At 33.2% G+C, this 26,182-nt stretch overlaps 1 protein-coding gene across 5 annotated transcripts in view; it reads left to right on the forward strand.

Moving 5' to 3' along the window:
• Positions 1 to 26,182, forward strand: part of LOC118183318 (uncharacterized) — a 466,396-nt gene that overhangs the window by 153,975 nt on the left and 286,239 nt on the right. For all 5 annotated transcript variants that reach the window (XM_035352811.2, XM_035352815.2, XM_035352813.2 and 2 more), the window contains exon 2: positions 18,818 to 18,905. In XM_035352811.2, coding sequence (XP_035208702.1) covers positions 18,818 to 18,905 — 88 coding nt within the window. The remainder of the gene's footprint in view (positions 1 to 18,817; positions 18,906 to 26,182) is intronic.

Consider the following 26,182-nt stretch of genomic DNA (forward strand, 5'->3'; position numbering starts at 1 on the left):
GTTTTTATTACCATTTTCTGTCTTCGGTTTAGTAATAAAAATGTAACTAGCTAACTACAAAATACAAATACAAAAGTACTACAAAAATATTAAATATTTATAGCAAATTTCGACAAGTGATATTTTGTTATTAATTTTGTTTGTTATTTAATTATTGATTTGGAACATAAGCTACAATAGTACAAAAATCGACATTCTTTCGAATAATCCGCATGCTTCTTCCTTGAATCTGTTGTTTAATTCATTTCTGGTTCATAGAAATCCGTAATAGTTACGTGATGAAAACAATCTAAATTCCTAGCTGCTGGCTGGAACCTCGAATGATCTTTTACTCATGCTCATTCTCTTATTTATTTTCATCCTCAATCTCATCCTTCTCAACTTCATCTTATTTACTGTCATCCTCATAATATTCCTTTTCTTCATCACCAAGCTACTTTTTTTCATCATCATCTTTATCCTCTCTCTTGTCTTCCTTATTCTGTTCATCATTTCCTCCTCCTCTTCATCCTAATCTACATAATCTTCTTCTTCAACCTTATTATCTTCATCCTTATCTTTCTAATCTTCCACAGCCTCATCATAATCATGATCACCTCCTAATGATCCTCACCATCATTCTGACACTTGCGTATCTGATAGCTAGTTCCAATTACAAAATTAAATCGACAATTATGCTCTCTAAAACGATAAGAACAACGTACACCATATTGAAAAAAGACACCTTCTATAATGTTCGATTCTCAGAACATATCTACTAAAGCCTCAGAAAATTCCTCAACAGCTTTTACTGCTCGTCTAGATCTCACTACCTCAGACATTAATATTACTGTAATCTTCCCTTTCCCCTTAGAAACACATACCTCTAAACCTATTGTACTTTTTATTAGACTGAAAGGAAAAGATCCTAAGTTCTACTGTCTTCCACTGGAAAACGAGCTCATGGGAGAAGTAGGTAAGTGTATATTGCGCAGTAAAACTGTGGCCCAACAACCTTGGAGATACTGTAATGAGTATTATAAAAAACTTAATACTGAGAATAGTGGTTAAATAGCAAATATGTCAGGATATTATTTCTGCCATTTTATATGGCAATTTGCTACCTCCATCTTGTTGAATAAAAATTCATTTTCATCTTCTTGGATGGCACTAAAAGAACTTTCGGTTTTTTGAATAAGTTCTGGAGACTTTTTACACTTCCCGTTTTTGGTATTTTACTCACTTTCAAAGAAATTGCTCAAAATAATGTAAATTTTAATTGAAAGAACTCATTAACACGAAATTGAAGGTTACCTCTGGGACTGGGATTTCACAGCCTACTTACTGTATCCAAATGTAATGTGATAATTTATATTACCATTTATTTATCATAAATTATGTATTTGGTTTTGAATGAAGTAACGACGGAACAGCTTAAGTATTTTGAAAAAGGAATTAAAATTGACTGATTTTTAGGCTTACCGATTCAGTTTGCTTCACCGCCTTCGCCGTTTGCTCCGCCGTAGTAGTAGTTTTTAAAATATTGCACAGTTATCTCATTGGATGTTACGTTTGACTTTTAATATCCCTATAAGTATAATAGTAAGACTTGATTTTAACCAGAACTCCAAAGCAGCAGAGAAGTTTTCTTACAAATGTTTTTTTCATAATTCTTAGTTTCTCCAAATAAAAAATTATAGATCGTTATATAAATTGCTAAATTTGGTTATATTTGACAAAACATTCTCAATAAATCCAATATGAAGGTTGGCAAAATCGAGAGACATACTGGCGTTTCTACTGAAACTCTTTACAAACTGTTTAATGATTATATACGTTGAATTTTACAAACTAAAACAAAATATAATAACTAAGAATTATGCACATATTTAAAATAATATCAAATAAATAATATACATTTACTGCAATACAAAAGTATAAGACAATATATACAGATATAAACTAGTACAAAAAATGCAAGCTGATATATTCACAACAGTGTATCATAAGTAAAAAAAAAGTATATAAGTACAACAGATTTATCAGCCCGTCTTACTATTTATGTGTCTGTATAAAAGTTATAAATAAACGAAGAATGCAGCTAGTAGAAGAATGGGCAGCATAGGATAATTTATAATATTAAATGATCATTGGTAATTTATTAAACTAAAAGTACTCGAAAGGTCTTATACAGTTTTAATTAACGTAGATGTAGATTTTCTTAGTTGAAAATACCTTATCTATGATTTCTCTTTCAGTGTAAGAAATACAAAGGCATCTGTATTTTCTTTGTACGAATTAAATATGACAACCGAAAGAATTTACTCATTTCTTCCGGGTCATTTCTAGAGGGCGCTGTAATTCAATTTTGACGAAGCCCATGTGTCATCTGGCGGAAAAGTTAGAAAGTGAAAAGAGCAAGTAGTAAAATATATTTAGGAGAAAAGGCATGTGTGTTTACTGCCTTCCGCTGTCACCTCGAAAAGAGAATAATTCATTTTAACAACTACAGTTTGGTATTAGAAGATTTGATGAGAAGCACTGTATTTTGGTTCTTTTCTTGAAAGACTTTGCGGATCAAAATACACATCCTGACTGAAGTACTAAAATATACCAGAAAAATAAAAAAAGGAACATTAATTTAAGATCATCCTTGGTAAAATTGCACTGTTTAACATTTAATGTGACTCTCAATTGAATAAAACTTGTACATAATTAAATGTCGTTAGTTTGAATTTCTGGAAAATGTAAACAGTTTGGAATTTTTCAAATGCGTTTCATATACATGATCTAAATAAGTGAACGTAAGATTTTATTTATAATTTGTTTATTTTAATCTTTTTTAAGCCAAAATGTTCCTTCGCTAAATATTAGTTATAGTTTGCATTTATAGATTAATCGTTATGTTGCTACTTCATTTCTGTATTCTTTTCCATCTCAACTCCCTTCAGAAATATGCAAATTTAATTATTACGGAAGAGGATGTGGTACGCTTAGAAATAAAAGCTGTTAGCTTGCACGGTCACTCCCGGATTTGTGAATGATAATTTTATGCTACTGCGGGTTGTACTTAATACCTTTATTAGCAACTTTTTTCTGTTAATGAATCAACGAGATTTTCACTTTTACAAAAATGATCAAGGTATCAACCAACATTTGTTAACCAAACGAATTACGTATATATACAGTTAATTATAAAAAGACATCCTGGCTTAGAGCACTTTTACAGGATGTTTCAATTGTCTGCGATGAACTATGCGACAGAAAATGGTGCCAACATAAAAAATAGTCAAACGTTTCAAGTACTGCCGAACCTCGGATCAAGAACGCCTCGAATCATCAACAAACCGCTTTTCGAATAAATGTTCCAAATAAAAAATGTCTTGGATGACTAATGATGTCTCGAGATACTGTCAAGTAAGTCGGGAACAGATGATGCTCAATGCAGTGGAGGAAACGTCTTCAGAAGACGACGGCAAGGACGACAGCAAGTTCTTAGTTATTTGATCTGAGAAAATCATACAGAATAAAGAAAGTGAAAAGGTACACAGAATATTATCACTCTGATAAAGCAGCACTAAGCCGTAGCATAAATATTTGCAATATTAGTCTTGCCATAACTTGCTTTACGAATATTTTAAAACATGCACAGAAAGAAATAACGGTGGACAAATTTTTAATCGGACAAAGGATCAGTGATGCTCAAGAAAAGGAGAGCCGGTGTTAAAAGAAAGAGAGAAAAAATTAAAAAGATATCAGCTACCTGATATTTTTACGAAATAGAATTTCTCTTCAAAACAATCACATTTTGCACCTTTGCCTTCTTCACCGTTTTCTGTGTACGTCGTCAACTTTCCTTCCAAAGGTACGGTGAAATTAGATTGAGTTTCCTAATTTTGTATATGTTTAGAATTGCGTTAAAAATCATGCATATGTTAACATGGTGCATCTGTTAGACGTAATGAATTCCATTGGTTTCACATTACGAATTCACATGCAGGGTTTTCTTTTCGTACGCAATCATTTGGGATCTGGGAACGGATTAATTCTTTTGCATTAATACTCTGGGGAAAATTGTTTCGGTTTACGATTATTAGGATGGCGAACTCATTTCACGAAAGAAATAAAGTTCGTGAAGCAAGATTTCACTGCATTTCATATCACTAAAAGCATACGAAAAGATGCAATTTTCGATACTGAGGCAGAATGACGCAGAAAGCGTAGACTAAGTAGCACTGGATGAAAATTACTATTACGAAACTAATATGCAATCTTCTTAATAGTTCCTCTGCCTTCCTGCATAGAATTTATGTAAATTAACCTATTTTATTATGATCTGGTTTTCTCCTTTCTGTCAGCTCTTACCAAGATGGAAATGAGCTAAGAATATTTAAGCCAGATTTCTTAAAAGTCTTAGGTATTGAACTATGACAAGCTCACTCGCAATTGTACTTCCTTTCGCCTAGGTCTGCAAAGTTAGTATTCCGGTAATAGCCATTTTGCTAGCTGAAGTTAAACTGTACAAGTAGAATTTTAAGCCAGAATTTAGTTAGGTCATTTATATTGCAGTCTCTGGCTACGAATACATTTAAATTTATGAATTCAAATTTCTGTTACCTACTACCTGAAAGTATCGGCATTTAAAGCTGTATGCACAAGCTGTGTATTTCAAATGTAACTTTTTTACGAGTATCTGCAATGTAGAGAAAACTTGTAGAACGTAAAGTAAGAGAAATTTCGAACAAAAATAAAGTAGGAGAATGCTCGATCAAACGTAGAGTAAGAAAAATGCTTGAACCTAAATAAAGCAAGAGAAATATCTGAATATAAAGTAAATGCTATCGACAAAGGAATATTCTCACGAATTGTTTTTCTATATCGGAGGCTCTAATTAGTTTAATTACACTGAGGTAAAATTGATGTTTTACCACTTGGCTTAAAAAATTATTAAAATGTTTTACCACTTGGCTTAAAAAATTATTAAAATGTTTTACCACTTGGCTGTTATGATTAGCCATCCAACCGGCATAGTGGTTAGTGAAGCTGACTTCCCGGGTGAAACGATGCTTTCGCGTTCGAACCCCGGAGAAAGCAGGAATGTAAACGTAGTACGGCAACGGGGCAGTCAAAAAACGTGGGGAGCCGAAAGTTCTTTCGAGTGGTTTATGGTACGAAAAGAGGAGTGAGAGACCCTCGGACCACATCAGGGGTGCTTTTCCTCAAAAATGAGGCAGAAGCTTTACAGTTAGTACCTCAATCACCTATAGTACTACAGAAATGCTGGCCTAGCTTCTGTCTGTACCCGTTATGGAGATTAGTGGAGGGAGCTTCCATGTTTATGGGGAAAAAATTCTAATCCGAGATAAGATATGAACTTTTATGGATACCAGATCAGCTGGAGATAGGGGTTCCTAAACTCCATCATTATGAAAGCCTTCTCAAGTGGTTGACGTTAAAGGCAGATCAGTACCAAATTATTTTATAACACTGATACCTAGATTCAAACTAGGGTGGTGGGTATTTGGCAAAACAGTCAAACTGTCAGTACTAAGAGCCAAGTCTATGAGTATCGACGGATACAGCCACTTCTTTCATATGTGATAATGCATGCGCTTGCCGATTCTTATGTGAACCAGTCAACTAAAAGAAAACAATAAGAATTTAAGCACTTTTAGCAGATTGATAAATCGATAGCTTATCCGAGACTTTTATTATGTGGATGCTTTCAAAATGTTTCTGTCAAAAGCCGTGAATTCTTATCCAGAAAAATCCGTATTGTATTTCAATTTGAACTAAATAAATAGCTTTGGAATCAATAACTAATTACAAGAATTTGGATAGAATGAATAAATTTTTCACCAGTAAATAATACATTTGACAGAGCTTTCAGATTAGTCCTTATCTCTTAAAGTAGTTTATTGTGAATAAATCTAAAAGAATTTGGTTAACTATCACAAATTTGTGATTTAAAGCACGAAGAGGGAAATAAGTTTCTCCAAAGATCAATAGCTTCTAAGGCTTTCAAGACTAGAAAGGAAAAGAAGCAATTTGTGCTTTTCAATTCCGGGGAGCAAATGGCTCCCCTGTAAATGAGGTTATTCAGACTTGAAAGAGAAAACTGCAAAATTGCTTGCTGTAACTCTTGATAGAACGTTCCTACAAACCAACATTAAATGACGTTCAGGAGTTGCATATTTCTTCCATGGTAAGAACATAATGCTGATCTACGGATACTAGTGAAAGAGTATTCTTACATAAGGCTGTATAAATTGAATGAATCACAGAGGATGGAAATTTCTGAAAGAGACGTTGCAGTGATAAGATAGGAAGGGAGAAGTAATAGAGGTTGAGTCAAAAGCCGAGTGAGGGCATCAGCAGTGAATGACTACATTGATGGAGCTCTTAAATAAACTCAAAGTATAAGAAACTTAATGTGATTGAATGCATTAGACCAGTGCATTAAATTACCATACACTGAATGATATTAAAAAAACTTTTAGTTAACTCATTTTTTTTACTAGCCAGTATTACGATTATTAAAATATTAATTTATTTCAATTTAGACAGTATCTCACATTATAATATTTTGAACGAATATTTTCCTTTTTATATTCAGTGAAATATTTCCCAGCTTGCTATTATGAGATGATTTTACTATTGGTTTTGAAGGCTATAAGAGCAAAAGAATTTGAAAATTTGGAAAATTATTGCGAGTTTTTACTTAATCTTTTCCTGAATTACTAACTTCAGTTACTTCGATTATGGCAAAGCATACAAAGCTTTCAGGTTTTTAATATTCCATAATCAACTCCGTTTGATAACGAGCTTATCAAAGCGAATAATTCAAAAGAGTTAGTTTATCTGTGTTTCTTAATAAATGAAGTATATTTTTAACATCACATAACATGACGACTTGCACATTTTCTACCTCTTCTTTTTCTGAACTTTAATGGTAATGATGAAATTGTATAGAAATATAGGGTTTACATAACTAGTCTGTTTCTTTCCTCTTTATTTTTACTCAAACGGTTTCCCTTTTCTTCAAATAGCGATGCACGTTTCGATATTTTGATTTTTTTTTAATATTGTGGTGTTCCTCCCTTTTATCTAACACCTAAGTATGGAGGAACCTAGTGAACAACTAAGCGAATAATCGCTCAAGTCTAGAAACAGAAACATAAAACTCAATAAGGGTTAATTACCCTTTATTTCTCAAAATAAAGATACACAGTCAGCCCCCTTTCTCAGGACGTACAAAAAAGTCTCTATTCGGGCTTAAACTCAAAATTTTAAGAAATAAGAACTTAACTAATGACTAACTAAAGAGATTTAGCCGAAGCTAACACAGTTCTAAGTAGTTGATCCCTAAATATCGAATTAGCTAGAGAAGCTATCAAGGGGCCATAATACGGCCGAGCACAGAAACAGCTTAGGGACACGTGAGCAAAAGGCAGACGCTCGCTGGTCAGAAACTCTGCTTCTCTCTCTCTCGAAGTCAGTGGAACTTCGACTTGAATACTACTGCTTCCCATTTGCATTAAACTCGATTCTAAAAACACATTCTGGTAAAGAATTTGTAAGCTGAAATTAAGCGACATAGGAAAAAAGATTTAACTTAAAAATAAGTGTTATAAACTTAGGATGAACCTTACAATACCATGTTGCGTTCAAAAGAAATACCTAATACTCTAAAGTTCTTAAACTGATTTTTTTTTAAATTCTGTTTTAATTTTATTTAATAGTAAGGATTTAATTTTATCAGGTTGCATCAGGCAATATTAGTGTTCCCCTGATTAAATAGATAAATCTCCTCTGAGGTGATAGATTGTAATCTAAAGGTTTCAGATTGTAAGATTTTATTTTGTATGAAGTAAAGGAAGTATTGTAATCACGAAACATTTGCGGTATCATAATTGAACAAAGATACCCATTTTGTCTCCTCTCGAATACATCTGAACGATGTCTTTGCCTGACATCTTAACATACGGACCGAATAAAGGACTCGTTTTTCGAAAATGGATATAAAATGCACTTAGAAAAGGTTTTTTTTTCGTGACATCTGTAGAGTCGTAGGTATGTATGTATCTCAAGTAATTGAAAAACGAGTAGACGTAGAACGTTGAAATTTTGTATATGGGACTACTATAACATCTAGTTTTGCACCTGCGTTTTCGTTGCAATCGGCCGTACTAAACGTATGTAAATCTCTCTATCTATATAGTTCCACTCCGTTACCCGGCTCGGTGAAATCTTTTTCTTACTCTTACATGTTCTTAATTGTGCATTTTTTGCTTTAAAAGTGATTGATTATGTTGTTCTCATATTCCGGTTAAGAATTGTATTCCTTTTTTTAATTTGCATGCAATAGTTGTAGAATTATCAACAATTTAAAAGTTTCATTGGCTGAAATTCTTAGTAGAATAGTGAATTAAGTCAGTTGGTGCATCAAATTCAGTGTCTTTTTTCCTAGAGGGAAAGGAAGTTAGATTTCAGTTTTGTGCACCGAAAATTTTGTCTCCCCTTCCCCTGGCTGAATTGCTTGTTTTGGCTTAGAAACTGTAATTTTAATTGAATAAAAATTGCTGTATTTGGTGTTTTAGGTTTTTCTATATTTTGCAATTTTTAAAAAAGATGTTTTGAGTTTCACATATTTTTGTCTTGCCGCGAAGTGAGAACTGAATTTATTGAATATGAAATATATTGCTAATGAAATTAGACGAAATAATTTTAAATGAAGTGCAGCAAAAAATGTCTAAAATTTAATAAGGCATACAAGGAAGTCAATGTGATGTCAACATCGGATTTTTTATAAAGAAATTAGCTATTGAAATAAAACTTGATTTGATGAACGTACTGAAGATTTTTCTTATTACGAAACTGAATAAAAATCTAATATGTTCAATTGATAATTTTTGTGACGTATATGAAAGGAAATATTGAAGCGTGTATATTTTAAAACATGTTAACAATACAAGTATTTTTAAATGCAAATATTGCAAATTATTTCCAAAATTAGAAAAGCAAGCTACTGACTAATGACAGCCAAGTAAACGTTTAATCAAAAATTGATATCTCATTTTTTTAAGCAAAGTAACTTTAGTTATTTTTTCATTCTAATAAACAAAGTATCATAACATTGTTCCTGCAAATTGGTTAAATTTTTTCTGCTTTTGCTAGATTCACCCACCTTCCAGAGCAGCGAACATTACTCATTTAATGGACAAATATTATTTAATTATTTATCTTCATTTCGTTATTAGTGATTACGACGTGGTGTTACGCATTAACTCTTCCAAAATGGATTTTCTTTTTCGAAGATAATGAGAAAGGTTAGAAGGTGTTATATTTTAGCCACTTTGCTAGCTTATTTTTCACACTTACAAATGCATATTTATTATATACTTACAAATGCATTATTTAGTTTCCGAAACATACATTCATTAGCTTTCGGAACACGGTAAAAGTTGTATCCCTACTGCTTACATGTCAGTTTTGTCTGCCAACTAATATTTAATTTCCCCCCCCCCCTTTTTTTTTTTTTTTTTTTTTTTTTTTTTTCAAGTTTGACACCGTTACAACGACCGTACTTGGCGAAATTAATGCAGTGAAATTCATTTGACTAGAGCTAACCTATCAAAGGATCTTTTTGAAGCCTCCTCCCCTTTTTCTTGAAGCGTCCTTGTACTGTCGGCCTCAAACACGCTGTCTCAGACAGAAGGTTGGCTGGTAAAAGTAAAATAGTTATTGGAATGTAACCAAAAAAGGTGGCTCAGTATCCACGGTTACAGGGAGAAACCAGTCTGCAATCAATAAACGCCTTTCTGCAGACTGCAGAATTTAGTAGACGAATTATAACCGCCGAATTTCTTTAGGATTTTTATTTACCAATTTAAATGCCAAACTTATCTTCAAGGAAAGACGCATGAATGTGAAGGGAGGTATTTGTGCCCACAGTGGTTTCGCGTGCTGGTGAAGACTTACTGTATAGAACAGTACATTTCAGAGTATGTCTTAAAGTATTATATATTATATAATACACTTTTATAGCTTCAGTAGGGATAATTAAAAAAATAATCAAATACAGAGTCACATGTCGTAATGATGGCAGTGAAATATCAAAGAAAAATGTAAATATCTCAGTGATTTAATGGGTTTAAAACTTTTCTGAGCAGGGGAAAATTTTTGAGAAACTTCACTGTAGATATATAGAAACTTTAATAATTTTGGCGAAAAAGTTCAAATTTTGACAAGGTTCTAACTTTAATAGAAATGCAAAGCTCAAGTAACATCTGACTAACATCGGGTGGCTCAACATAAACCGAATTTCAAAGCAAGTCAAGTCTTCCATGGCCGATTCAGTTTCGGCTACCCGATCTTATCAGGACATTCATTCTATTTGTTACGAAAGTAGCAGGCTATTGGACAGAATATGAGATGATGTTTGTTTCCTTAAAACGCTGTTTTGTGAACTTGTACCACGCTTATATAAGTAGCCTAACAAGGTTAATTTAATACATTAAATTGGTTTATCACTTAACTTTCACTTTAAAAAGAAACTTAGTTTTAACTTAAGGTATAGCATTTAGAAATTTAATTATTTTTCTGATATATAAATCCTTCAACATATTAAGCACATATATGAAACTTCCTACATGTTATCTCATTTTTCCCTTTAAAACCTGAAATTTTAAGATTGGCTATATGAAAGGCAAAATTACATTCGGGCGAATACAATTATGGAGAAATTTTCTGGAACATAATTAACGAGTTGCTCTCAGGGGGGCCTATTAAAAGAGCATAGATTTTATCCAAAGTGTTTCAAAGCAATTACGTGCATATGTGTCTGTGGGTGACAACTTTGAACTTATGGTTCCAATTTAAGAAATGAATCAAATTAAACGGCTTTCTGTTATTTTATGTGATTATGGCAAAGCACTCGAGAACTATCTGTCTCAGGAGAGTGACGCCTTGAAGGAGGATTTTCTAAGGGAAACCAGATCGTATACATGTTGCATTTGGAGAAAACTAGAAGAACGCTAGCCGGGATTCAAACCCCAGTCCCAACTACCAGTGTTCAGAGACTTGACCGCTCGGCCAGTGGTGGGCTTATAAGGACTCGCACCTTATTTTGCTCATTTTTCATCTTGCTTGCTTCCAAAAAAATACCTAATGTCTTTACAGTGGCGCCTGAACTAAAAGGGTGTTCGATGATGACTCTCCACACCCAGGATTTTGGCGATTGGGTCCCGTAGAAATCCAAGTCGCCCATTAAAAGGGGGAGTATATAAGGTATTTCTGCCGCCTTCCTAGCGTGCCTTCGTGGTGTAGTGGTTCTGCAGGCTGGGCCGGTATTCCAGAGGTCCGTGGTTCAATTCCCGGCGAAGGTATTTGCTCATTTTTCACTTCTCCGGCTTTTCCAATTAACCTAATGTCTCTACAGGCTTAATAGACTTTGAGGCTGCAGTGTGTTTGATCACATGACATCTGTTTGCAAAAATATACGAAATTAAAAATTTTTCACCTATCCTTTTATGGTGTAAAAATCCTTGGTTTTTATTTATTTTTTTTTAAATTGAAGTTCTTGGTATGAAGGAGACTCTTGTTTGTAGAGTTCCTTCAGAATGCAGAGTTCCTTTTGAAGGAAATTATTAAAATTATGTAGCTTAAATCGTTTTTTGTCTGATAGCGAAGGACTCGACTTTGAAACTGTATAAAAACTGAAATAGGTCAAGAAAAAATTTTCAAATTTTTTAGCTTCTGAGTATTGAGAATTTGAAATCATTACTTTCAAACTCTTATCTCATGCGTTATTTCAGCTAAGCTGTCTTTTAGAAATTCGCGTTGCTGGAATTCTGAAACCTGAATTATTCTGAAAGATTTGAATTAACATAACGTTTAGATTACACATGAAGAATGTGAGTTTTCCTTGTAGAAACAAACCTGCTTCTCTGAATTTCTATGTCAAATGTTTGTATCATATCAATTCCATTAGTTTATGCACAGAATTATCAGAAGTATTAATAAGTATTCCGTGATTGTTGTCAGCTATTAAAACATGGGCCAAGTCTTTAAGTTCAGCTTCTTTCTTCGATAAACCTGTTGTACAGGGGGGAAGCAACTGTTTCCTGTAAGACGGGGTACCCTGACACGACCATCGACGTGATGACTGAGAAATCGTGATTCATCCGAACAGGCAACTGTCTTCCACTTATCCATGGTCCAGTTTTGATGTTCCCGGGCCTGACACTTGTACAACAGAGGCGCGCAAGTGGGACGTCTGCTACGCAGTCCCATATCCGACAGTGTCCGCTGAACTGTGTGTTCCGAAACACTTGCACTCGGACCTGAATTGTATTGGGCTGTCAGCTGAATAACTGTCTGGCCTCAATTTTGCTTTGCTAGGAGGGACAGTGTCTGACGTTCTTTTCTTTGATGGCACGTGGAAGTCTAACACCTTGGTCTCTATTGCTGGTTTCACTGTCATTTATATACTTTGCATAATTACTAACAACGGCAGATCGTCGAACAACCAACCAGTCGTGTAGTTTCGAGATAAACGTTCCGAGTCTTTGGGCCATTACAATCTGCCCTCTATGAAATTTGCTTAGATCACCAGTCTTTCCCATCACTCGGAAAAATAAGTGCAAGAATGATTCCTTACTTTGATACTTTTATCGATATACTGGCATACAGCAGAAGATATTTTTCCTTGCTCTTACCAGTAGCTTAGAGATTCCCGTCTAGAACCTAACTTTTGTGAAATCCGCAGTTAAATATATCCTCTAGATGAGGTGAATTTGTCGAAGAAGTTTTGAGCAACTTGTCTTTTCAAAGCAGGCCGGAGGCTTGGAAGCTACTCAAGTGAGTTACTTCGACGAATCCTGAAATGAGGATTTATTTGCAAACTATATACAACGACCACTCAAAATGCACAGAAAATTACGTTCCATGTGATGGAGACGAGAAAGAGTCTTTCAGAGTTGTAAATTTGAAGAAACACATTTTTCAACGGAAAATTGTGTTTCTTCTTACAGAAGTATGGTGTTTTCATTGGTTATCATGGTCACATGGGTTTGAGTGAAGCAAATGAGCAGCATAAAGTCTAATAAGTATAGCCTCCTCCAGAATCTCATAGGTCAGGATGTCAGCGAAGTTTGCGGGATTCTTCCTTACTGATCTGTTGAAGAAATTTTCGTTTATCCTGGTGATGAATTTCTTAATGAATTCCATGGTCAGATCTGAATGCAGGCTTCTATTGCGAATAAAATAGGCAGCGTTTGTGATGATCCTTAGAGTCTTGTTTTCGAGAACTTGAAGTTTTTTAATGTCCTTGTCGGTGACGTTAGCCCAGGCATGTGGAAGCATAGATAACAATTGGTCTTATGATCGAGAGGTATAGTCTTCTCTTCAGATTTAATGTAAGTCTATTACTTTTGAGCAGCGGGAAAAGCCTCATCATCATGCTATAAGCCTTTCCACAGGCGTTTAGTCATGTGGTTGGACCAGGTGAAGTCCTTATTTAGAGAAACCCTCAAATAATTAGCAGTATTGACTCTAGGAATCTGGGTTCCGAAGAGCGTTAGTTCTCTCTTAATAGTATCTCTTTTGTGGAATTTTCTGATAGGAAAGTTTTTGACTTCTCGGGTTGGATGCTAATTTTCCACTTGCTTCACCAGCGCTCGATGATAGGGATATTTTCCCTGAATTTTGACCAGTGCATAGTTTGGATTCCTGGACTTAGAAATTATTGTGATATCATCAGCGTAGGAGGCAATTAGCAAGTTCATATCCTCATTAAAATTACGAAAATCATTCCAATAGAACAGGGGTTCTCAACCGATGGTACGCAGGAGAAAAATAGGTGGTACGCAAAGATGTAAAGTATTTTTAATTATTAAATTCAAAAATTAAAACCCCAACATCCTGATTGAGTTTTTTCTCTAACATTCGTGATGTGTGCGATCCGAGCTTTGTTCAAGAGTGGTGGTGGTAGTAGTACTTTGTTAGTGGAGGTACTAAAGTTTTTCAATTTTTATTTAAATGGTACGCGTTAGTCAAAAGGTTGAGAACCACTGCAATAGAGGATATAAAATATTGGTCCTAAGATTGACATTTGGGGAATTCCTGCTAAGATATTTTTCACACTGGAAAGTGCTTTCTTAAATCTAACCGTGAAGGTGCAATTATCCCAAAAAGATTTGATCATCAGTATCAGGTGTTTAGGTAGGTCTAATTTGATTAGCTTGTAGACAAGACCTCGATGCTAGACAGGGTCAAATTCGTTCCTTACCCTTTTTCAGAAGCAGTTAAATATCATCACAATCACATGCCGTCCACGTCATCCAAACGAGTTCATTGAAAAATGTGGGTATGGTCAAACTGTTGTTTTGGCTCGTCAGTGTATAACAATATCAATTTCACACCTAAATATACTATTATTACATATAGCTTAACAATAAAACTATACGAAGAAACATTTACTCTGAATTACTGTAGAATAAAATGAAAAACCAACAATAATTTCAAAAGTAAATATATCCAAATATACCAAAAACTACAAGCTTTATTTGCATAAATCTACAAACGTTAATATAATAATTTAGATTATTTTAGCAAGAAATATTAAATGATCAAATATGAAAACGTTTGACAGATATAATGTTCAACTGATGCACGATAAATTTTGAAACACTTATTGATAATGATGATACAGAAGACGCTTAGACAGATGCTTCGATCGAGCCTCAGCAGGCGCCATTCACCGTGTTGTTGTGTGATAAGCTGATTATGGCCAACCCGGAGGAGAAATACACGACTTCCTTTAAATCCGCTAAGAATGTACGCATGTTTCTTTCACAAGCAAAAGAAAGGATGATTTATTTTCTGCCCAGAAGCTGAAACATTTTATCTAGATCTATCGACGTACTGGAATACGTATAACAAAACATATTATGTTATTCACCTTCAGGCTGCATGGTCTATCGTAAGATTTCGTTAAGAAGAAAATCAAACAGCGAGTACCACTCATAAGGGCTTTAAAAGAGTCTGGGAGTTAAGACACGAGTACCATCCAACGTATACCTTATATCCCCAACTGTTTAGAAACTGAGAACAAGCTGGGTTTCAAGAACTCATATATTAATGAAGCTAAGGATTGTGTGGGACTGTTGTTGATTTCGACAGAAATTCTACTTTCAGCCTAATTATAATCTCTATCGAAATCTATAAAAATCATATTTGCTTCGAATAAAACTATAACTAAGATCATTGGCAATGGAATTCGCATACAGCATAATTATAAAGCGCGCTTATCTAATTAACAATATCAGGGATTTGAATTATGTGGATTATGACAAAGTACATGAAAGCTAAGGGAAACCGGCTCGCATTTACGCTATGCATGAGAAAAGCCTGGAAAACTCTAATGTAGCTAGCAGGCAGCCAGACTTTGAACTCGGGTCGAGAACTCGGGTCTACCAGTGTTCAGCGATTTTATCGCTTGGTCGTTGATGGGCCTAATAATGTAGCATTTGTATTTTACTAATAAATGAATAAAATTATTGCCAACGGAAAAATATTTTCAAAAAACATATGACGTTAATGATGATTAAAATTATTCTTTGTCAAAATTATTATAATTAATTCTAATTCTTCTAAATTAAAATTATGTTACTAATCGTCTAAGGAAATTTTCTGACTAAAATTTGCTCATGTTAGCATTTTAGTTTTTGAATAATAAAACATGAATTCAAGAATAGTTAGCATTATTGATTTTGTTTGAATGACCACAATGATACATAATGATACTAAATGTACTGTACTGTTTGCCTGGTTGACATTTCTAAACCAAATGTAAGAAATTGTACATTTTTGCTGATGTTAACGTCAGAAAATTTATCTTATTTTTTAGTTTTTTTCTGATTTTTCTCTGTAATAAAATAATTTTTTGCGTAAGACTCACATGCAGTGTTTTTATGGTCTTCTTCCTTGTATCGTTTCTCCCTATGTAATTTTCGTTTCTCCCTATGTAATTTTCATTTCGCCATTAAGGTGAAGCTTTTGCATTTTTGTGAGATTCAGCATCTAATATTGTTCTTTAAAGACGTCTATCCGGTATAGTGGTTAGCGACCCTGACCGCCGTAGCGATGGACCTGAGTTCAAATCCCGGAGATGGCATGGTTGTCACTGTCCATCCCTTCGTAGGAGGCAACGGTGACCGCCTATTAGGTGCTTCCATAATGAGAGGTTACTATTTCCGACCTTTGTAGAGTCGCAAGGCTGATGACTTTTAAAAATTATCCGCCATTAGAAAGAAAATATTGTTCTTTCAAACAATGATGGTAGCAAAATTAAAATTTATATTTTACCCTTAATCTCCATAATGGATTTGTAAATATACAAATGAACTATGAAATACTGTTTATAATTGCCAAGGTATTGGCTATTATTCCTTTAGCTCTAAAGTTCTCCAATACATTTAAGCAATATCACTATATTTCTCAATTGAAATACGCCCATCTAAATGTAAAGCGTTGTCCAGACGTGCATCGAGCACGAAGATGAGAATCAACTAATTTATTATATAACAGACAGGTTGATAATTATGCCCTGTCAGAAGTCTAAAATAAGTTACTGCTGCAGAAAGAGGTCAGCTTAGAACAGTGTCTTTTTTTTTTTTTTTTTTTTTTTTTTTTAAGAAGTAGATCTTTTATCCTCAGGAGAGGCAGGAGTTCCGATCTCACCATATTAGCAATCTTCCTTGCTTTATCATCTAATTATTTTAAGCTGGTTTCTCAATGCAAAATTCGACGGATAAAAGCAGGAATGGCCTAGAGAGAGAATTGTGGATCTGAGAGCATCCTGACTTTAGTGAAGTAATTAAAATTTTTTTATATTCCCAGCACGAGACTTATTTGAAGAGAAAGCTGCACCGGAAAAATTAAAATACAGGAGCACGCGCATTTAACATTTTAATGAATAGATATCTCGTAATTGTACTCTTTTGCTATCGAGAAAAATCGAGAAAATATCAGAATGTTCTCATGCAAGATTAAAAAGCTTATAAAAGCCGGATCAAAACATCTGAATTCAGTTGTTTTATGAGTTGTTTACTTAGTGCTGTTATTGATTGTAGCGAATTCTCGGTGAGATCGGATTAACTTTCTCTTCGTTTCTGAATTGTGTTAATTCTATTTAACGTTTTAGTAGTTCAAAATATAACTGCTGTGAGATATTGTGATATTGTACGAATATCTCTGAGGAAGATTCAGCATTTTGGTTTATTCCTTAGGATAAGAATAAATTTTATTAACTTTTTATCGACTTGTGCATTCAGTTTTTTTACGAACCCGTACGCACGCAACAATAATGATGTCCAATATTTCCCGTTGCCTTCGCATGAATTTGTTCTGAATTCATTTCCATCTATAGAGAGAACTCCAGAGATATGAAAATGTTTAACAACTTCCAGTTTAAAGAACTTTCGAGAAGAAAGAAATATCTATTTCAGATGAGACATTGTAATCGTTGGAGATCTTAAAATGGATAACTTTTGAAATGTACTTTTCTTCATTTCCAGCTTCATATTTCCAATATTCTGAATTACTAATGCCGTTGATTTGAATTGAATTTAAAGATCACCAAAAAGCAGTATAATCCTGATTCCACTTTATACAGTTCTGAATATACGGTCTGAACTGCTGTTGACAAATAAACATACTAAGGAACTTTTCTCTTGTGCATTCAAAAGCATCACGAAAAACTGTTGTTGTTACTAATCTCACTTGTCTGAATCGAATTTAATTATCAAATTATCACGAAATCAAATTATCACCGTGACAAGGAGCACTAGATTGCGCCTATCATTGGTCAGAGCCTTGAGCACCATGCAGGTGATAGTCCGATTTTGCTCAGTTTTGCCCCAATTTGGAAAGACAGGTTTTGATTTGGTTTGGTTTATGTGATTACGGCAAAGAATTCAGGGCTATCTGCCTAAGGGAAGGAATGTCTTTGTGGAGGATTTTCTAAAGCAAACTGGCTCATATGCATATTACACATGGGGAAAAACACGAAATCGCCCAAGCAGGCAGTCCGTTCGCGGGATTCGAACCTCGGACAGAGCTACCGGTGTTTAGCGACTTTACCACTCGGCCGTTGATGAGCTTTGAAAGAGAGACCTCAGGGAGACAGGCCCGAAGGGCGCAATCCCTCTTTTCGTATCTCCAACCTCTTGAGAGAACTTTCAGCTCTCTGCATATTTTGAGTGCCCCCATGCCAATTAGACACTGTACATTAACAAACATGCATGCTTTCTCCAGGATTCGAAGACGGGCTCTTCGGAATCGCAGTCAGCCTCTCTAACCATTTTCCAGACTGGGCGGTTGAAGAAAAACTCGATGTAGGGAGGTTCAGTTGTTGCAAATACCACACCTTTCAACTGCTAATGCTATTGATGACTTAACGAAAGCTTTTAATATGATGAAAGAGTGTAAAATATGCATGGTGAAATTTGTATGACACTTTTTATGTTTTGCTACAATTGTTAGATTTCAAATTAAAATGATAGCCTGGTAAATATAAGGCAATAGTGTACCTAATAACTTTATAATGCGATATTTTTAGCGATATTTTTCTTTTAAAAGCTCAACGCGTTCTAATCAGATTAGCAATTTTAAATACGAAACTCTACGATATTTGTTACGAAACTAAGGAAAATTAATTTATTTTTATTTATACTTTTCTTTACACGTAAAAAAAATTAAATACTTCTGCATATGCTGTAGTTCAGGAAAATTTTGTTTTATTCTTGCTTTATCTTACTTTTGCTTTTCTTCACAGGTGAATTCGGAATACAAGCGGAACTTTACGTGGCATGATGGTTACCAGGCAACGAAGGTGGATGTCGTGCGAAATGCACCCTCGCTACGTAAGTTAATTTTTAAAATTTGTGCAGTTAACTGTGTAGCGAACGTTGCGAGCGAAGACTGACTAATTTGCTTAATGTTATTTCTTTTAAGTTTTCCGACAGTTTAAAAATGTTTTCTTCAAATTTTACTAGCTGCAGTGATTGGTTATTCGATAAAGAACGGTTAATAAATGATTACTTTGTTTTATTGGCGGTAACTAACTGAAAATATGCATTCGATAATCATTTTAATGATTCATAAGTTTAAAAACTCTATGTAAATATCTGCTGTTTGTAAAATATGAATGTATGCATGTTAATTCCAATCTATGTTCAAAATGAATTTTTATTTCAAGTACATTCATATATTTGTCTTTAATTATGAAGCACCAAGATATTTTGAGCTTTTAAAATTTGGTATTTTTGGACTAGCTAAAAGATTATGTTAATTCATGATAAAAAGATGTTTAGTTTCTTAATTTAGAGGTCGATATCTTTTACTGTCACATCACAGCAAGCTTTTTAATAACGGCTAGGTGCTTTATTTAATAGCGATTAGCCTTGCTCCGCTACAAGGGCTGGAAATGGCGGCCATTTCATTATGGAAGCACCTAGTAGATGGCCACCGTTGCCTCCTATGAAGGGCCGAACAGCCTTTACATCCATAACTTTCTCCGGGATTCGAAGGCGGACCAATCAGTACAGCAGTCAGGGTCACTAACCATTATACCAGCTAAACAGCACATCACAACAATGTGATATCGCTTTTACTGTCACATCGTTTCGGGCATTGGTATTAAAATAAAATTCGAGATACTCTGATCAACTATTTTATGTTAATTATTGTTAGTTGTTCACACTCCTGAAAAGAGCAATTATTCGTTTTTTTAGTGTCGCAACATTTATTTACTCCATGATCTCCAGTTAACGTAAAACTCTAAAATAGATTCATTTAAATATATCGAAATTAAAAATTCTGTGTGATTGATGATTTTTCTTTATCCAAGTGGCCGGATGCTTAAATGTTGCAATACTAATATATACCATTATTACAGCTTAATGTTAATACTCATTTTTCTTAGTATCAGTAACGTACAAGCCTAAGCCTGAGAATTTCCAAAACTGAGCAGGCTAGCACTATTAGAAAAAAACCTTATATTACCTGCAGCTAAAGATAACGTTTTATAGTAAACAAGTAATGAATAAAAATAGTAAACACATAATGAAATTTTTATTACTTCAAAGAAAAAAGCTTTGGGAACTAGTTATCTAGTAAATCTAAAAGTTCCCAAAACTGGGCAGACTCACACTATTGGAGAAAAACCGTATATTATCAGCAACTAAAGATATTGTTTTAATATATTCAACCAAAAACCGCCTAATAATATTCCGTTATCAAATGATACAGTAAGTCGACGAATTTATGAAACGGAAAATTCTATAAAAGAGACACGTATTCGAAAAATAAAACACAGTAAGTATTTCGCATTGCAGTTGCATGAAAGCACTGATATAATGAACTTTGTTCAGTTGTTAGTTTACATAACTTTTGAAGAAAATAAAAGAATTGCCGAAGAGTATTTATATTGTGAATATCTTTATTGCAGATGAAATTTTCAAAGTAATTGACAAATTTATGTCTAAGAGTGCTATTACTTTGAATAAGTACATTGTTGTATGCAGTGACGGAGCTCGGGCTTTAACGGGAAAATATTCCAGTGTTATTTCTCAAATAAAGTCGCACCTGAAACTAAATTTTCTTGCTGTCCCATTCATCGTGAAGCTTTAGTAGGCAAAACAATCCCCAATAACATGAAAATCGTTTTGAGTCAAGCTGTGAAAATTGTTAATTTTATTAAGAGCCGAGCTTTAAATTGAAGAATATTTACGATTTTATGCCAAGCGATGGGCAGTGAACATGATAACTCTTTTGTTATATTATGAAGTAAGGTGGTTATCCAGAGGCAACGTTTGTATCATCTTTTTGAACACCAGAAATTTAAATTTTCCTCTGTGATTAAAGGTTTGAATTGCAAAAATGTTTATTTAGTGAATTATGATTGTCGTGTTTATCATATTTAGGTAATAGTTTTGGAAAGTTAAATGATTTAAATGACAAAGTGTTGATTTGTTTACCATTAGAGATAAAATAAATGCAATGATAAAAAAGTCGAGCTAATCATCAAAGAATTGGATAATAATATTTTAAACTTTTTACCACCTTTTAGGAAGATTTCTAACCGAAAATAATTTGCTAATAAAAGGAGAATTAACATCCGAGCATTAAAAATCATCGTTTTTTTCATTCATAAATAATTTCAATACGTATTTTCCCGAGAATTATGAAAACGAAAACTGGATTAGAAATCCATTTTGTTCAAATGTGCCTGAAACCTTATCTTGCGAAGAAAACGTTTTTGTGCTGAACCGGAAAAAAAGAATTTATAGGCATTTAAAATAAAGCTCTGAAATTTTTATTGCCTTTTTGCACAACCTATTTGTGTGAACAAGGATTTTCTTCCATGTTATGTTTGAAAAATAAGTACAGAACACATTTAAAAGCGGATTCTAATTTACGGTTAAAATTAAGTGAAATAAGACCAGACATAAAGAAATTAATCCCTCTTAAACAGGTCCAAATGTCACTCTATATTTTAGAATTAAAGTATTGTACCTTAAAATTTGATAATTAAAATGGGAATAATTTTTTAATCTAATATTTTTTTTATTTGTGCATATGTAATACAAATAGCCAATAAGTTGTGCAAATGGCAATAAGTACTCTTTTTTAATATTTGTAAAAAAAATCATTGTAAAATGTAGTGGTGGTACTAATGTTTTTCAATTTTTGTTTAGATGGTACATGTTAGTCAAAAGGTTGAAAACCGCTATGCTAAGGTATACATCAAATATCCGTAATAGATTTACTGTATAAGACATTTCTATAAAAATCTTTCGTCAAAAGTAGTTTTTTTTGGAGGGGGTCGTAAACTGTGTATTCTGTATGTGCTATATAGAGAAATTGCACAATGTTAATAAAGATAAGTCAACCATACTTCTAGAAAAGCAATGAAAATAAAAATATCTTCTACTAAAAAGAATTACAATTAATAGTGAAAGTATGCTCAGTGTTGTAGACTTTGGTATAAAATACAGTGCTTGGATATTCGCGTGAAAGAGAAAGCCGCTTCGCGTCGCGAAAGGTTAAGGGACTCAATCCATTCGGATGTACCTTTCTTTTCATGGGTAATTATTAGGAAAGCTGGAAATTGATGGCATATCGCCAAGTTTTGTGATATCGGAGACCATATGACGCATCGTAATACACCATGGATTATGCTTGTAACTTGGCTGTTTCCAGACACACATGTAGATGCTTTGATCACAACATAACAAAAATATTTTTCACATTAGTGCAGATAAACATGTGAGAAGTAAACAAAGGAAACGAATCGCTCTGTACAAGCTCAACAGACATGAGTTTTTCTTGCGAATATTATTTTATTTCATTTAGTTGTGTTGGCAACACAGTTGTAAACGAAGATGGCTAGCTCTCAATAAACCTTGACTGTTAGCGACCATTTTTCGAATTTTTAGTTCCTATTAACCCACAACGGATATGCTTAGCGTTCCAGACCTGAGCATCCTCGTTAGTTCAACAGCATATAGTAGGTGCCGCTTAATATAATCACGTTTGTCCATGGCTATTTCAGTAACATTAACCGAATGATAACATTCACGCCGAGAAAAAATATCCTTCAAAACGGTAATGGAGTTAAGTAATTTAATGTAAATATAATTAGAAACATTAATATATAATTTCGCATCATTTTAATTAGAAAAATGTTTTTATGAACTGTTCGTGGTATCTTTAATGTAAACGTTATAACGTTTCTGGAAATTATTTGAACCCTAAACTTCATACTCGGCGAGTATCTCTCATTCATTGGAAGAAAACATGCCAATGTAAAATTTAAAATTATGCGAAAAAGCAGCTTTTTTTAGTGTAGATGTTTTAAGGGAGAAGGAACAAAAAAAATTCTGAGGAAATTTTTTTGCGTGTGAAAAGGCACCTCTGTCTGATCACGTTCAAAATCGATAAAGTTATTTAACCAACCAACCAAACTAAGGTTGCTTTTTTTGCCTAACTTTATTTAAATGATTGACTAAAATCGAAAGCAAGCTGTTTGGTGACTTAATACATTACTTAGTGACATTTCTCTGCCACTTGGCTATTTTTATAGTCTAGTTTGACCTTATTTGGCAATTTCATTTTAAAAGTAATTTGTAACACTATTATACAAATTGCTGATCACAATAAGCAATGCATTTTCCACGTTCTCCCATACAAACGTACTTCGATAACAATATCTGAATGAGAACACATTAAGTTGCAACACATAAAATATCACATTAAGTTGCGTATGCGTTAATTCAGATACTATAATATAACTCTGAGTAAATTTCATACGTTCAATAAAAAGTTTGAACGTTTGTTATACTGAATTAAAATTGCTAATAAATTTTGTGAATAACTAAATTTATAATTAAAAATCTTTTATGAAAAAAAAAATAATTTTATGTATTGGCGTGTACCCAGTTAATTCAAGTTTTTTACCACGCATGTTAAACCATAATATCCAGATGTGAACTTCAAGAACAAAGTCAAGATAAATGATTTCCGCTTCTATTTAAATATATAAGCCTTTCTATTAAATCATTTCTGATGATAATACTCATTTGAAACATTTTAGAGCACGTATTTACTTAGTTATCATCTATTTAACTATTTTAATAAACTTTATTCATATCTCTCCTTTAAATCCTTTATTCATTTTTTAATCAAGAACTTCGTTAACTAACTTACTAAAGTTAATTTTTAAATGTGAAATTTATTAATCAAGATTTCCGTCATTTCCATTTACGCTGGCAGTTTTCGTAATAAACTTTAATGAGCTTTCGCAGTAACATGAAACTTTCGTTTTAATGTCACCTGCCAAGAACTCTCATTGTTCAATTTATGCATATGCATAGATAATCTTCTCTTATCTTTCCTATAACAGTCTCGTTTAATAAAATTTGATTATGAATATTAATTTTCTGCTTTCAAAACTCAAAGAAGACGAAGCTTCGAATTTTAATCATATACTGGCTGCATGTGTTTCTGCTATCAGACATATAAGCCAAAATATAAAAATTTGCATAGCTCATATTATTTTAGAGAGTTATCAGCCAGATTTAAAAAAAATATATGTAACAGCATTCAGTGAAGGTAAAACTAATTAAAACTGTATGTTGATTTAATAAACAATAGATTAAGGAAAATAATTGTTATAAGTTTCCATGCGAAAGTTAAAAATGTTTAGGAAAAATCACTGAATTATTTTAAATTTTTTTCTTTTTACGTAAACTAATAATTAAAACTTATTGAATAATTAATTTTTATGATAAAAATTCTTTACAAAATACATTTTTGATTACTATCATTAAGCTGGGTTCTGTACTATCCAACATTACGTAAACAATACACATATCATATTTGCCAAATGCTGCTACATATTCTATGCGGATGACGCTGCGATATTTTCTCAACATAAAGATTTGACTAAATTAGATGTGCAGTGAGCCGAAAATACATGATACCTAGCTACTATCTTTGAAATTGTTACGATGTCTCTTTTAACCGTACACATTTCAACATTACCAAAAGTTTAAGGTGTCTAGAAAACGACTACACATCTTATTGCTTAGCTCTTCATTCTATCTGCTGATAATAAATTTCTCATTTACCAAACCGTTAGGTACATGCACGTCACTATTGGACTTACACAATGTTGATTTCGTAATGCGCATTTTAAACCCTGCAGAATACCTAATACTATCTAAGGGTCAACAATAACCTGGATCGCAAGCTTTAAAATATTAATTAGCTATTTGTAAAAATAATGGAAATGCTGAGAATGCAAAAACTCACAATATTGCACATCTGCTAAGTACTGCAAGCTATTAAGTACAGTTATGACACTATAGATGACTATTGGCGATATTACTGGCATTCAAGGTACTCTTTCTAGATTTAGATTCAGTTGTTGATCCTACATCAGCCACTATGGCTATGAAAAGAATCACCAGACAGCTATGTCTCTCGCAAATATGTCCCGTAAGTTATTAGAAAAAACTTAGAAAAGCATTATTAACATTCACCATGTACTAATGGTGAATGTTGAACATATAAGAATATTATATTTTCTTCTCCGTAATTCAGTCGAAAAAAAAAAAAAAAAAAAAAAAAAAAAAAAAAAAAAACCGCACTTACTTAATAACTTACTTAATTATACATTACGTTCTAAATGAGAAAATAAAATAATAGTAATAAAAAAACATACTAAATTATGTGATTGAAGTCCTATTTATTGCAACAAATTAAACTGTTATAACAGATTATGACCTTTTTTTTTCGACCTACACCAGCGCATATCTGTGATTCTCGACATACAACGGTGAAGGTCCGAATGTACAAGAATGTAATGCTATATTCGAGCTTTCACCGACGTATTTGGTGAATGTTGACATTCTCCGGTGAAAGTCGACATTCTCCAATTTCGGTGTTTCACGGTAATATATGTATGTTTCAAATAAAACGAGTAGTGAAATTTTAGGAATTAAAAAAATTAATTATCAGCAGCGTATGGTAAATTCATATTACCGTGATTTCACAGAGTACGTAGTTATTTCATTAAATAACTGATCAAACCAGTTAAACGTGTAACAAATTAGGAAATCTACAACTAGTTATTTCATAGAATAATTAGTTGTTCTATAAATTAAAATGCAAAATAGACAATTTAGCTAAATTATACAGAATACAAAATGTAATTTATACAAAGATATAATAAAATCATTTGTTACAACAGTGATTACTGAAATGCCATTTGGAACTGCGTTAAAACATTATTTCTAAAACAAGTTCCTTTTTTTTATAGACGCACTGAGTTTTATATGTATATCTTTTAAATCCTTAACAGGCACGCGAATTTCGTAACATTCTTTCATTGTTATGGAAATCGCAGGATAGCTTTCCATATGGCTGGAGCAATTGGTTTGCTATAGTTATTTCGAAGAGTCAAATTCTGTTGCTTCATGAGAATTTTGTGGATTTACAATCTGCGATAAAATTTTATGATTTAATTTTATTAGCGAAATAATTAAAATTATAGGGATATACATGAAGATTTCATTATCTGATTAAGTGAATTCAGAAAGAACGTTAAAGCATGTTGTATACTTTGCGGAAATTC

This window comes from Stegodyphus dumicola, chromosome 8 (genome assembly GCF_044657685.1).
Source record: "Stegodyphus dumicola isolate Sdum_Otavi_A_Nest chromosome 8, ASM4465768v1".
In the NCBI taxonomy this organism is placed as follows: Eukaryota; Metazoa; Arthropoda; class Arachnida; order Araneae; family Eresidae; genus Stegodyphus; species Stegodyphus dumicola.